This window comes from Notothenia rossii (assembly GCF_949606895.1).
Source record: "Notothenia rossii genome assembly, chromosome: 12".
NCBI classification, from domain to species: domain Eukaryota; kingdom Metazoa; phylum Chordata; class Actinopteri; order Perciformes; family Nototheniidae; genus Notothenia; species Notothenia rossii.
In genome coordinates this window covers 10,144,802-10,160,055 of record NC_136911.1, presented here as the reverse complement: position 1 = coordinate 10,160,055, position 15,254 = coordinate 10,144,802, and the positions used below count along the sequence as shown (strand labels likewise).

At 42.3% G+C, this 15,254-nt stretch overlaps 1 protein-coding gene across 1 annotated transcript in view; it reads left to right on the top strand.

Annotated features, from left to right (window-relative positions):
* The window catches only part of gfod1 (glucose-fructose oxidoreductase domain containing 1), a 30,366-nt gene extending 22,327 nt beyond the window's left edge, over positions 1-8,039 (top strand). Inside the window, exons 2-3 of the mRNA XM_079661417.1 lie at positions 3,862-4,055; positions 4,340-8,039. Of these exons, the coding sequence (XP_079517543.1) occupies positions 3,862-4,055; positions 4,340-5,077 (932 nt within the window). The 3' untranslated portion in view covers positions 5,078-8,039. The remainder of the gene's footprint in view (positions 1-3,861; positions 4,056-4,339) is intronic.
* The last annotated feature ends 7,215 nt before the right edge of the window (positions 8,040-15,254 follow it).

Below are 15,254 nucleotides of genomic sequence, written 5' to 3'. Positions count from 1 at the left end.
ATTCCATTTAAAGTTTACGTTTCAGTTTTTTCAGTGTATAATAAAAACTAAAATCTCTTTTTTCACTGACTATAACTATTCAACGATAATTACAATTTAACCTGATTGAAGTTAGACACAAATTCACAGATATTTAGTAAAAAAACAGGGTGAAAAAGAATAGCTGAAAAAAACCCACTACAGTCAAAATAGGTTCTACATTTCTATCACGCAGCGCTGTAACGGGAACAGCTGTGTGTTTTTGTAAAGGTTATGGAAGCATCACTAAACACATACACCTCTCTCAAAACCATTTTCCACATAAATAGTTAGATCGACAGAGGTTCCCTTTTACTTTCATCTTTTGTCTCTTCCTTTCATGATTGGTCTACTCTTTTTTTTTTGGCTACTGAATGTCAAGTCACCTTTTTCACCCCTAGTGTTGGTTTACTGCAGTATTGTCTATGATTTTCCCTGTGCTCAGAGGTGCATCCATCATCCAAAATCTATTGGACCCATGCACAAACAATGCGCAGGGGTACAAACCTCTCACTGTACGAGGGGAGGATGTTCCTGGTCAGCTATGATGACTCAACAGGCTGACCTGTCTAAGTCGACTCAACCTTTCAGAGCATTGTATATGAGAGGCGGAAGGTCATTGTAGATCTGAAGAGGAGCTGCTTTTATCCCTGTAAAGGTCAGTCAGTAGTACAGTCATGAGTTGGAATGACACTAAAGCCTTGAGTTGGCTTTAGCGTGACATAGTTGTGGACTTTCCTGATATCATATATTGGCCAAATCATGAAGAGGATCGCTGTTGGAGAGTGAAATCTGCCTTGAAGCATTTGAGTTGCTAGCCAAGCTAATATTCTGTAAAGACATTTGGCTCAAAATGAGTGCCAATAAAATCAGTCAAGAGCATTTAGCATTTACCCAGAATGGCCTTACCCTGGACAATGCATCTTCCCAGTATCTGTGTTTCTGGAAGGGGACGGGGGTGCTCGGTCGTTGATGGCTTTGTGTGTCTGCAAGGGTTGGGTAAAGGGTGGGGGCTCCAAAGGCACTCCTCAGAACTGGGTCAGAGGGATTAATTTCCTGGCCTTGGCTGATTCAAGCTAATGTCAGATTAGCATGGGAAGTTTAACTTCCAAAACCTCCCCTCCACCCACAACAGACAGCCAGGACTGAAAGTTAAGCGGCATGCTGGGGCCCGAGGAATGTGTGTGTGGAGTGATGCTGTCCCTATATTGTGTGTATTATGCGCTCTGTCTGACTCCTAGCTGACTATGTGTGACCATCACAGTCAGAGGTCATTATTATAGTCACAACATTTAATCTATTGATTCGTGTTCACCAACACGATTTTCCCCTTTTTTTCATGTCACACAGACAATTTTAAAAGTAATTCTATTGGTAGTGTGTTTCGTGCCTGCAACACGTCTTTTTGTCTGGTCGGGTCTTGGGGGACCAGAATCTGTGTGGTTCATAAAAACATGTTCTTACTCAATGTCAAGCCACGATTATTGTTTTTAATTTTATATCGTATAATGTCTGACTTTTTTTGCCGTCCAGGAGGAAAATAAATGGGGCTCAGAGCCTCAGAATACTGAAACCTGTATTTTTAAAATCTTTTTCCTTCTAAAAAGAAGGGAAAAAAAGAGTGTGTGTATTACAATGCCGTTATGTGATGAATTTCAAAGAGAAAAGCAAGCACACTCGGATTAAAGTATTTTTATTTATTTTTTAAATGTTTTTCGGATTTCATATCGCATTAACACCATATCGTGCATTGCGGCTAAACAATCCAATCACTGAGCTTAAACCATAGCTGAGGATCTTGGGTAATAAGTTCAGTGGGTGTGTATCTGTTTCCGGTTATTTTATTTTAAAATTCATTTCCTGACGGACGCCAAAAAAGCCAGAGGTTATAGAATTAAACAAATAAAAACAAGGATAATTGTGTGTTATTGTTGAGTAAATAACACTGTTATTTAGAAAAGAATAACAAATTAGAAGGAAGATTTAAAACATAGGCCTACAGATTTCAGTATTCTGAGGCTCTGAGCCCCATTTATTTTCCTCGCGGACGGCAAAAAAACTCCGACATTATACGATTTAAAATTAAAAACAATAATCGTGGCTTGATATTGAGTAAGAACATGTTTTTATGAACCACACAGCTTCCGCTCTTCCAAGACCCGACCGGACAAAAAGACGTGTTGCAGGCACGAAACACACTACCAATAGAAATACATCGCTTTTAAAATCGTTCTGTGTGACACGAAATGAAGGGGAAAATTGTATTGGTGAACACGAATCAATAGATTAAATGTTGTGACTATAACACGTAATGCCGTGAGACTGGGTTGTAGAAGAGTATTAAGGCGTATCATTGGTCAAATACAATTCTATAGATGTAGTAATCGTCTGACACAGCTGGAAGATTAACAGATATCTCTTCCTTTTAGCCCAGTGTTTTCAGACTTTACTTACTGATTTGTAGCTGAAAGCTATAAAATGCACTCTTGTTTCATTAAGTCTTTTACATGCTAAACTATGTGTTAGCTAATGTTTGGTTTACTTTGCACTTTTTTCGGCCGTGGGAGAGTAAATTGTACATTTGACAAACAGTCATACTTTGAAACCGCGTTTAATCAAAACAATTCAAACTATCTGCTGTGGGCAGGCTCAAACGCAGGGATAGGCTATTGTTAGCTTATATTGGCATGTTGCTGCTTATTAGCCATTACTGTGACAGTTAGCTAACTTTATGACTGTTGTCTGCTGTTGCTACTATAGGAGTATTTTGCCGTGCCTTTCATTTCACTCCCACATTCTGCTTTGTCACTTTTTTGGAAAAAGGAACAGATATTTGGAAGTTTCAGGACAAATCAAGTGCTTCAATGATTTATCAGTTAATTGAAATAATAATCATCAGATTTATCACTCAGAAATGAAAAGGATTCCTAGTTGCAGACCTTATCCTAAGAAACAGATTATCTTCCTGTGACATTGGAGGATCAGGTTTAAAAGCAGTTAATTATGTATTCTGTATTCCACTGGCTCCCGTCTGTCTCCTTCCAGTCGACTGTCCAGTAAAAAGTAATAATAAAAAAGACAATCTGTTTCTGTCTGTCTCTTTTCCCTGCACCTCTTAACGCTGTCTTGTTTGGGTGTTGCTGGCACCAACGGACCGTTTAATGTGCCTAAAGTGATTTTAATTAGGTTTCATTCTGTTTCTACAGGCTCTTTATCTCCTTCCTTCTATACGTCGCTTCTTTGCTTCTGGGCTCATCTTTTTATATCAAGCTTTTATCCCTTCTGGCAGTACCAGCAAAGCCTGTCTGAAGCTCTATGAGCTATGCAGTTGCACCATACACCGCAGTTGTGACTGCAATATCTTGCATGTCTTCCAAAATTAAAGCCCCTAAATTGTATTAAATTATCCAGAGTTGGACCCTAGGCGATATTACAAATTCTGTTGATTGTGAATATAGGTTATACATCTGCTCATTTTAGCATGGTAGCAGTACAATTACACTTAATCTGAACAGGTTTTATAATAATATATATAGTACACATTGTATTTGAACCCTCCTTCGCCATGACTCAGATGAGAAATCCCAGAAAGTTTAGGAATTCTTGAGTCATCTGTTCTGGGAGTTTCCACTTTTTGCAGCTCTACATTGTTTCTTCAGGGGATGTTTTCATGCCCAAGAGGATATTATGTCTGCTAGTGGTGTAGAACAAATTGACCACATAGCTTCAATCTCTTTTGTTTTTTTGTTCCATACCTCTATAGTTGAAAACAGTCCCGTCAAAGCAATGACATTCCACAGCAAAACCGAAAAGCTCATTCCTGTCTCTCCTCTCTTTTATAAGGTATTGGGAAGAACGTCATCTGCGACCGGACAGCAACGCCTCTGGATGCCTTCCGAATGATGTCAGCGGCCCAGTACTACCCCAAGTTGCTGAGCATTATGGGAAATGTGTTACGTTTTCTGCCCGCTTTCGTTCGAATGAAGGAGCTGTTAGAAGAGGGGTACATCGGAGAGCTTCTGGTCTGTGAGGCCCAGGTACGACAAAATCTATAAATGTTTATTTGCCTTTTATTATAATGACAACAATATGTTACTATTGTTTGTGTATAGTTTGAGTTGTGCCCACAGAATTGGCAGGTAATATGTCTTAGGTTAAGGTTAGGGTTAGGGTTAGAGTTAGGGTTAGGGTTAGGGTTAGGGTTAGTTGGTCTCTTCCCAACTGTTTCCTTCGTTTTATTTATTTGTTATCCTGACTACCTTCACGAAAGAAAGACCTAATGTGGTATCAAATCTTCACAAGTGTTCCTCTTGCCCTACAGGTCCACAGTGGCAGTCTCCTAGGAAAGAAATACAACTGGAGCTGCGATGACCTGATGGGAGGCGGAGGTCTGCATTCCGTGGGTAGTTACATCATTGACTTGCTAGGGTTTCTGACTGGTCAGCGCGCAGCAAAAGTCCACGGCTTCCTCAAGACCTTCGTCAAACAGACGGACCACATCCGGGGCATCCGTCAGATTACCAGCGACGACTTCTGCACGTTCCAGATGGCGCTGGAGGGTGGCGCCTGCTGCACCGTCACGCTGAACTTCAACGTTCCCGGAGAATTCCGGCAGGAGGTTATCGTCGTAGGTACGGTGGGAAGGCTTACAGTCACCGGGACAGACCTGTACGGACAGAAGAACAGCAGCGGAGGAAACGGTGGGGGTCCTGAACTCCTGCTCAAAGACAATACACCTGTTGAGAATTCTTCCTTACCGGAGAAGGCCTTCATTGACATTCCGTCCCCGTATCTCATTGGAACAATCCGCATGATCCAGGCCGTGCGGGAGGCCTTTCAGGACCAGGACGACAGGCGGACATGGGACGGGAGGCCTCTGACAATGGCTGCTACATTTGAGGATTGTCTTTATGCTCTTTGCGTGGTTGATACCATCAAGAAATCCAACCAGAGTGGAGAGTGGCAGAACATTGTGGTGATGAAGGAGGAGCCAGAAATCAGCCCGGCCTATCTGATCAGCGAGGCCATGCGTCGGAGTAGGATGTCCCTCTACTGTTAGCATCCGGCTGATTGGCTGACGATGGCCTGTGTTTACCTTAACTGGAGGTGGCAGCTCAAAGGCTTAGTGTTGTTTTGGAACTTTATTTATTAATCTTCTGGGTACAGTTGTTAAAATCACCACTCTTTTTAAAACCGTCCAATGTGTATTCCTACTGCTACAAACAGAGAGGTATGATACAGAGAGCTATGGTTTCCTGAAACCCTGCCTCAGCATTAGAAGAAAAGCAATGTGATCAATAATTAAACTTTTATTTATAAGGAAGCCTTTCCTGTTTTCCTTTTGACAGAAGTCTTAAATCGTTAATGGGAGATACACTCGTAAATCAAACTGATTCATACAACAATAAGATATACTTTCGAGGCAGAGCAGGCAGTGAAACTAATGCTACTGTATCCTGCTTGACCATAAGGGTATTGCTCCTTTCTTCCCTGCTTCTCTTCTTATGACTGGGTCTGGAAGACAACACCTTACACTGTGGGTCTAAAATAGGGACAGCCAAGGAAGAACGATAGTCCCTTAGCTTAAAACTGTGCTGCTGTATTGTCGCTGTAGTCTCTAGTACTTGCTAGTTTTACCAAGTGAATGTTTTAAAAAATAATCATGCTTGATAGCCTCGGACTGCTCTGTATGCTTCCTCTTTGCGTGTGGAACAAGAGAGAAAATAAATCAATAGTTTGGCTGCTGGGTTTTTCTAAGGGGTCTACCTTCTGGTTAATGTATGCAATTTTTCCAGGCTGCAGTCTGTGGTAGAAATACTTAAACTTCCACCTGGAGCAAAGGGTTAATGGTTGGCCTTTATGCAGTTATAGTGCGGTTCTTATTTTCTTATTTATTTAATGCAATTTCTGTCGTAATTAAGCATGGCCAGGAAATACACTAAGCTTGTGTTGTGTGTGCATATGTCTACCGAGCCTTAATAAAAATCTATCTTGCACTAGGTTGCGAGTAAATGCTGAGCAATATGGGTGGTTTATCCCAATGTTGTAATGCAAAGGCTCACATTTGCATTAAGCTACCACGCCTCATAAAGCTTCTCTGACACGCACAGTGAGATGCAGGTTTGTCAGTTTGCATCATGCATCAGTATGCAAGTTCAGTTTGGACCGACACATTTCTTTAAAAAGTAGTGTTGAGTGCAAAGGCTGGTGTTATTCTCTGTTCCCATGTCTGTAGCACTGATTGATGTAAACAGATGATTATGTTCCTTGTGAAAGGTGTCACTCATAGTAATGATCCACAGATTATTATTTACTTACTCTTCAGTTCCCATGAACTCCACATAGCACATCATTATTTTCATTATTTGTTTTTTTTGGCCCACAAACGCTGTTCTGGTTCACTCTCAATGCTCTCGTAAAACGTGTTTTCAGCCATGGCCGACGGCTGTTTTCTTCACCAATAGGCCCGATACACCCATGGTACTCTTCTTTTAAGAAATTGACACCTAAAATTAGCCATAATCAGGAAAAACTCAGCTAAATGAGAATGATTTTGGGCTTTCTTAAAAATGAAATAATAGCTCAGCATTTTTTGCTCAAGTTAGCCAAACATGAGGGAATAGAGCATTTGTTTGGGACTAGTTTTAGCTTTTGAACAAAGAAAATGTGGTGATGTAGTAAAAAACCAATACATGATTGCAGCCAGTCTTCACAACTTTGGTGGATTCAATTAGTGGACTATTTTAGCGAAGAGCCAAAGAAGAAGAAAAAGAGCAAGAGTGGGACCAATTATCAACAGTCATTCAATATAAAGGGATTCTAGAACCCACCATCGGAAAGTATTTGCAAATCCAGCTTGACTTAAGGTTTGGAATCACTCAATACAGGTGAGAGAACAGCACAGACCTACAAGCCAAAAGATTGATTTTTTTTTTATGCACTCTCTGTTCCCGTGTGGTTTTCCAACCTCTGCTGAAATACTATCTATGTAACGACTACTGAAAATGTACATATGCAACAATATGTGTTTGCCTAAAGAAATAAACAAGTACTGTATGTATTTTATTTGTGAAAACCAAGGAAATGAAACATGTTTCGACGAGTGTTAAGCTATTTATTATTTGCTTGTGTATGGGAGATTAACAGCAGAACGAGGCCTTATATCACTCAGCTTCTTATTAATTATTGACCAAAATTATTTTCTTTTAACTTTGTTGTAAAATGTTTTGTTTTTTTGCTTTTAGCTGCGTCATAAATCATACACTGTCACAGTAATATAGTCTCTAACAGTAATGTTTGACCCCTGTTTTTGTTAACACTCACTAAAGTTACACACTTAAGGTCCAACACTGATAAGCTATCACTCTGTAAGATAACTCGAGTTAGATTATTGCGTAGTAAGCATTTTATCAAATCTGCATATAGACTTTCCCCCTTTGCCTGATTACAGTTTTCATAATATTAATGATTTGAACCTACACACTGGAATTCCCTCTTTTGATTTAATCATTACTTTTTGTCCACTGTTCAGGCACTATGCACACACTGTATAGGAAAAAAATGAATAATAATTGGTCCAGCGTCCAATCTTTTTACATTTATTCAAAACAAGGTTGTTTTCTTTCCCTCTTCAGGCCTGTAAACATAATTTGTTTCTGTGTGATTTGATGTAATAGCCTCTTATGATAATGTGCATTTAAATTATTTTCACTGTTGAACTGATATATGTATAGGGAATCTCAGGTGAGGGGCCCAATTTCACAAAAAGACAAGTCCGTTCCCTGAATCCCCCTTTACCCCTATGTTTGGTTTAGTCCAGTGTGGATCATACCATTTTCAGCGTTACACAAGACAACAGAGGGTTCATTGTTGGTGTCTGGCAGCTTCACCACTACCATGCTTTTTATAATGAGTTACTTTATTTTCCCAATGCATAACAGTAGAACAAAAGCTCTGCTCTTTTCGTAAACTGTTGGAAATAATAGGAATTTACAGACTTGTAAAATAAAATGTTAACTTGGTCTTGTCTTTGAAAACTAAATAGAAAAATAGCCATGCCACAGGTCACTGTTCAGAATACTTAATTCTGCTATCATTTTAGAGAGAAATGTTGTGTCAAATTGCGCAGGGTTAATGCAGAGAAGTGTGTTTGATGCTCAGAAATTGTTTTCCAGTGTTAAAGCTGTTTTTTACCAAGCTGTAGACATTTTAAGGACTCTGAATTCTGCTTTTATTACATTAAATATCTAATATATTTCATTTGCTCATATCTCTCCTTGTACGTTATATAATTTAGGCCTGTGGCGACCAGTGTTTCATTACCCAGACACAGGTTTTGGCATCTGTTTAAGGATTATCTCACAATAGACAGAGTTTGTTTAACTCAGCTTGGATCCCATGCTAAGATTAAATGAACTATATATTTAGCCGCTCCGAGGGTGAAACGCTCAACAGGGACTCATAACATTAGCTTAGTTTTTTCAAGGATATTCTTTCACTTTGTGCTGGCTGGAGGTTTACCCATGTCCATACAGCTCCTCCTTCTCCATGGAGATGCAATTACACTGCTCAGCAGACACATGGACTGTGGTAAATGTGTCGTTAGCATCTGCTTCAAATCAAGAACATTAGAAGACCAGAGGGCTTTTCATTTCAGCAGATACTTGGCAAAACATGGAAAGATAAAAGCACCTGTAAATGCTTTTGAGTGACACTAACCGCAGTTTCACGTAGATTCACTCATTGCACGGAGGTGCATGGGCAGCAGTATGAAACAGATGAGGCAATATCTGGGTCTGAAGCGCTGAATATTTAATGAGTGGAATTTTAATGAGGTGATAGAGCACAGTGTGGGGATTTTAAAACATTTAAAACAAAACTTTAATTATCCCTTCTGTTTTGTTCTAAATTTTGAACCACTGATGATTTTATTTACTCTTAAGTTATCCTACGCTGCCCCATCACTCAAATTGTTAGTAAGGTGATATTATGGCTAGTGCAAAAGAGAACTTTGGACAGTGAAGCTCATGATTCCCATATAGTGCAATGGACTTTTCTTTCATTTAGCTTGCTGCTTGTGGCCTATTAAGGATAAACCGGCTTCAGAAAAGGGTAGAGGAGGAGGTGGTGGGATGGGCGGAAAATTGTTCATTTTGGAGCCGAACAACCTCAAAGAGGCGCTTCCTCTGCCCTTGGAGACCGTTACTTAGCAACAGGAAGCAACGTTGCCAAAACTAGGTCCTGTCTAGGTTTGTTTTTTCACTTACATAGTAACACAGTACCCTCACTCCTCCATTTCTACACCCCTCTTTTTCACACATTCTTCCTCTATCTCCCTATTTCTCTGCACTCTGGTCAAAGGTTAACAATTAGTGTTGAGAGTGTTTTCTCTCCCTATTTTTCCCTTTCTTTCTACTGTGAGTCAGGTTGAAGCCTGGAGGACAAGGTCACCGGTGCTTCTTCACACATTCCCCCAAAACATTGAGTCTTCGCTTTAGCAGCCAGAAAAGGAGTAACCAAGGTGATCCGTTAATATAAACCGATAACAAGACAGGTACAGGTTGTGAAGGCCTTTCCTCAGCTGCTTTATGAATGCTCCGTGTCTTGCTGCACCCCTGAAAATGTTCAAAGAAAAACAAATATCCACATTGATACTGTGCTGTGTGTCCAATATTTATTGTCATGTGTGTATATTGTGGACGCATGGACCTCTGGACATACTGTAGTTTGAACTCTCAAGCGCATATTTATGGGTCTTAATCTAGAGAATGTACTTAATGTTGGAATTATTGATATTTTCTATCCATTTTTAGGAGTTCTGTCTGTAAAGTGTCATGGTGCACTTTTGGTAAATTAGCACCCCCTCCCTTCTTTTTTTGATTGACTGTGTGACTCCTGCCTCAGTGTTTTACTGCCTCATCTCCCTGCACCAGTGTTCAGCATTGTGTGTGTGTGTGTGTGTGTGTGTGTGTGTGTGTGTGTGTGTGTGTGTGTGTGTGTGTGTGTGTGTGTGTGTGTGTGTGTGTGTGTGTGTGTGTGTGTGTGTGTGTGTGTGTGTGTGTGTGTGTGTGTGTGTGTGTGTGTGTGTGTGTGTGTGTGTGTGTGTGTGCGCGCAATATGGTTTACAGCTTCAGCACTTGTCTAATGCTGCAGTTTCTATAGAATAAAAAATAAATATGTACATCCATGAAAAGTCTAATTTCATTTTCTTATTTCATTTCTTTGGGTTACAGAATTAATCGGTGTATTATTGTTTTTATTGAAGACATCTTCATTGTATAAAAACACCTAACAAGATTTCAAGTTTCATGTTATTAACTATATATTGTTTCAGGGGAGGACATGCAGGACTCCATCAGCTTCTCCTCGGCTGCATACAACACACTTAAAGCTGCTCCTGACCCCTGCTGGCTGCTGTGGATGCTGCACCTTATATAATTCTGCTGCATATTGCCAGAGGTGGAAGAAGTACTCAGATCTTATATTTGAGTAAAAGTAGAAGTAACAGAGTGTAGGAATACTCTGTTACAAGTAAAAGTCCTGCATTCAAAAGGTTACTCAAGTAAAAGTGGAAAAGTATTGGCATCAAAATATACTTAAAGTACCAAAAGTAACATGCAAGTTGATCCATTTCAGAATAATATGTTATATGTTTGATTTTAATTATTGTTCTATTAAAGTATTATCAAATCTGGTAAAGGTGCAGCTAGTTTGAATGACTTTGTATACTACAGGGTATTGTGAATTTACTCCAGGTGTAACTGAAGTTTTTTTTAAGGATTGATTATATTTCATATCATTAATCCAAATTTGTAAAGTAAATGTAAACAAAATAAATGTAGTACAGTAAAAGTGCACAGTTAACCTCTGAATTGTAGTGTAGTATAAGAAGTACAAAGTAGTATAGAAATAAAATACAAGTTCCTCAAAATTGTCCTTCAAAAGTCTCAAGATGCTTGGAACACATACACCACTGGATGAGCATTAACTCCCTCCAACTAAGGCCACGTTTACACAGATGCGGCTTTCACACCAGCGCTTTTCCCTTTCTAGCTCCGAGCTAGAGCTTTTCTGGTTCAGCTCCGGTTTCCCTTTTCTGCTCCCGCTCTGTTCACACCGCCCAGAGCCCGACTGGTGTGGTGCAGCCGCTGCTGCGTCATGACGTCACCGTTTACATCGCTGATTTGCCAGAGTGCCGTGGTTCATTGTTTATTAATGTGTTTCAGCAGCATTTACCGACCGCTGCAGTGCTGGCTGCTCTTCCACGGGAGTTTATTCTCCCGTTAGCTCCGGGTTAGCTAATACTTTAGAGCGGCCTCTCTAAAGTATTCACTGTCTGACTGTCACACAAGCAGCTGATACATATCCCCAATTCCCCTTAAGTATGTTTGTGACTCTAAATTGACGCTGTTTGGCATCACAACGCTGTTATTAAAGTGTCTCTGGTATAAAATGGGTGATGTTAGCATAGCAACCAAAGGTAAACTGACTACTTGCTATTGCTATCCTATTGTGGCATAAGCCGTTTTCTACAGGCACATTTTACTGGCGTATTTTGCATTATGATTCTACTTGTGATAGTCGGACACGACAACCTGTGCAGCCCATGTATTGATTCCATCCGATAGCTGCTATAATACAAAACAAAACGTCCGCCTCTTTCCACAATGATCAATGACAGCGAACGGATGGTCAAAGTAAGGTACAAATAAACGGAATCACACGAAGCCTGGTTAGTGTTGCCTGACTTTATAAAGTGTGTTTGTTTTTATAAATGTGTGGTTGCCTTCTAGTCACTTTGCTCAGCACTACTGCTTGTAGGCAGGCATGACGAGACTCTTCAGTCGACCCATGTTCAGGGGAGGTGGGTTTAGTTTCCTTCACGCCTCAACGTAAGCGAAGCCGCCTCTTAGCTCCGAAGCTCTTGCCTCTAGACCGACAATTTTTTGGAGCTGGAAGTGAAGAGGGGGCGCCGCTGCGGTGTGAACAGGGAAAACCGGTACTTTTCAGGCTCCAGCTTCAAGCCTGAGCTGAAAACGCGTTGGTGTCGTCCACACGAGGCCGTAATGGAACCGCGGAAATGAAGCCCTCAAACGATAACGGGTCCCAAGGTGGGTGGATCTGCGGACGAAACTCTCTGGGGGGCCAAACGGGGCCAAACCATGGATGTACGTCCTATACGATCATTTCCTGATAACGATGACGCCATAGCCCCGCATTTCCCAACCTCTGCTGCTCACCCCGCGTCATTGCTGATGTGTTTCGCCAACAGCAACAACAATGGAGGATCACAGGGTTGCTTTCATGCTCCAGACGCTACTGACTATTCTACAGATGTTAGTGCAAAATCTACAGCTTAACTTTGAATCTCTGTGTGTGCCTGGTAAAGAGTGTTTGAAATTATATGTTAATGTGTTTATGATTATAAGAGAAGGGAGACGTGTTGTATTATAGCTTGTTTAGATTATTATTTCTATAGGGTTTGGCAATATTATGTATATTATTTATGTGTGCATGAGTTATCTTATATTGATTGTATTTTGTTTATTTCCCTTATAGGAAAAAGCACACACACATAACTGTATGTCTGCCTAAATCAGTAAAGAAGTCACGCCTCATCTAAGCTCCTCATTTCCTCTATTCTGGACCTTTGGCCTTAAGTGGTATTCTGGCCGACACACCTGGGTGAACCTAGTGATAGACACAAAACTAGTGCCAACACTGAGTTATCTCTAACTCTCCACTACATTGATGGTCCTTCGAGCCGGAATTCACAAGGTTTACGTCAAACCATACCATTACCAGGGTATGAGGCCTATGGTGCACGCCCTAGAAGGCAAACCCGCCTTCCAACGCGATATGCAGACTATGATGTGGATCATAGGATACATTAGTCAGAGATACCAACAGGAAGAAGATACTTCTCGTCTGGAGGGTAAGGCCAGGATGACCCCCCTCACCTCCCCCAATGTCTCTCCCCCACCAAGGCATCTCAACAGGCATGATGCTAATTTCCAGGAGATGGACTTTAGCTATAGGGCTGGCAGCCAGCAGCTGTTTCCAGAGAGAGAGCCGAGGGATCGGTTTCGAGAATACTCTACTCACCTGCCTACATCGCTGCACCACAGATCTCCGCGTGAGGATGACAGAGTAGAGCTAGAGAATATTCGTCAAGAAAGGTTTCTACTTCAGCAGACACAGCGACGTATGTCATCAGATATAGATGAGCTCAAAGCACTGCGAGCAGATGAGACAGTTGGTGGATACTGTCCGTAACCTTCAGACCCCATCACTACATAGCAACAAGCCAGAGTTAAAGGTGATGCAGCCACCGGCACCGTTTGTAGGCGAACCTGATAGTGAGGATGAGGATGATTGGCCTGCACCACCACCATGGCCTGACCCAGTAAGTGGAGAGTTACTGCCTGGCGACTATATAACGCCTCATCACCCCAACGGGAGACCAGATGAGCTTCCACCTAAGGAAGAAGTAGTTCCAGCTCTAGTGACTCAGCCGTCCGTGGGTCAGCAACAGCACTCATAGGGAACTTAAATATAGTTGGGGTAAGTATATTTTAGCATAATCTTAACTAAAACAAACAGATGCCATTCAAGTACACTTGAATATCCATGCCATAGCTTACTGCATGGCTATTGAGACCACACCCCCTACAGGCGCTGTGCATTCCTCCATCACATGCAAATTTAAGAGTGGAAAAACTGGTTGGCATTAGGGCAAACCTAGGGATCTTTGAGCCTGACACAGAGCCATCCTCAAAAAGGCTGGACAGTGACACTGAAGAGGAAGACTCAGAGTTGGATGTTGATGAGGCCCAGGAAGAGCCCATTGACTGAAAGGATTAAGCAAAAATGCAGATGATTGCTTGAAGGAAGATGTGCATGTTTAATGGGACTTTTTGGAGGGAGAATGGCTCTTTTCATTTTCTTTGGGGAGTTTTGCGGCGGAACGGGTCGTCAGGGAGTACCACAGTTTTGTAACTGGGGCCCCGCAGCTGATCGCACATCCCCTAACACAGTGTTATGGGGGATGGAAGCGCAGCTGTGTATTAAGAGAGTGGATGGACAGGACGCTGAGACTGGGTTATTCACTCCAGTTTTGCAGCATCCCTCCTCCGTTCACAGGCATAAAAGAGGCAAATCTATCATCCCGAGGGGTTTCCTCTCGGCAGAGATTCAGGCCCTGTTACAAAAACAGGCAGTGTCTGCTGTGCGCTCTCAGGACAGAGAGGAAGGGCACTATTCCCTGCACTTCCTGGCTCCCAAGAAGACAGGAGAATTCCGGCCCATTCTGGATCTTCGCAGCCTGAATCTCCACATTGCACACAGAAAATTCCATATGTTCACTGTAAAACAGTTGCTGGGACTGGTGCAGCCAGGCGATTGGTTCACAACCATCGACCTGAAGGACACTTACTTTCATGTCAAAATTGCTCAAAAGCACAGAAAGTATTTGCGTTTTGCCTTCCAGGGGGTAGCCTACGAGTACAACAGGCTACTGTTCGGCTACTCCCTATCCCCACGCACATTCAGCAAATGTGTGGCCACAGCGCTGCAGCCGCTGCGCGACCGTGGCATGAGGGTGTTCTTTTATCTAGAAGACCTCATAGTCATGGCCAGGTCCAGGGAATGGGCAATGTTTCACACAGCCCAATTGATCTTACACCTAACCAAGTTGGGTTTCGCGGCCAATTGGAAGAAGAGCTCCCCCATACCTCACCAGCAGGTGCAGTATCTGGGGATGTTGCTCAATGCAGGCAGTCTACGCGCCACCCTGTCAGAGAGCAGACAGGCATCCTTGCTTCGGGCAGTTTGCAGACTGCGACAGGGGGTAACGGCTTGCTGCATATGCACCGCCTGCAGAGGTGGTTTGCCAGCCTTCGTTTAGATCCCAAGAGGCACAAACGACGCCTGGTGACCATCCCCCCCTCAGTGGAGGGCAACCTCCGTTACTGGGGGTCCCCGGAGCACCTCCGGAGGGGAACTCCACTGGGGTGGGTAACCTCCTACGCCATGGTGTTCACAGACGCATTCGTGACAGGTTGGGGGGGGACCTGCCTAGGGAGAGCTATAGGGGGTCGCTGGTCTCTGACAGAGACACAGCACAGCAACCTTCTAGAGCTGCGGGCAGTGGTGTTAGTCCTCCAGTATTTCAAACCCTTAATACAGGGCAAACATGTGCTGGTGAGGACAACAGCACCACAGTGGCGTACATCAAC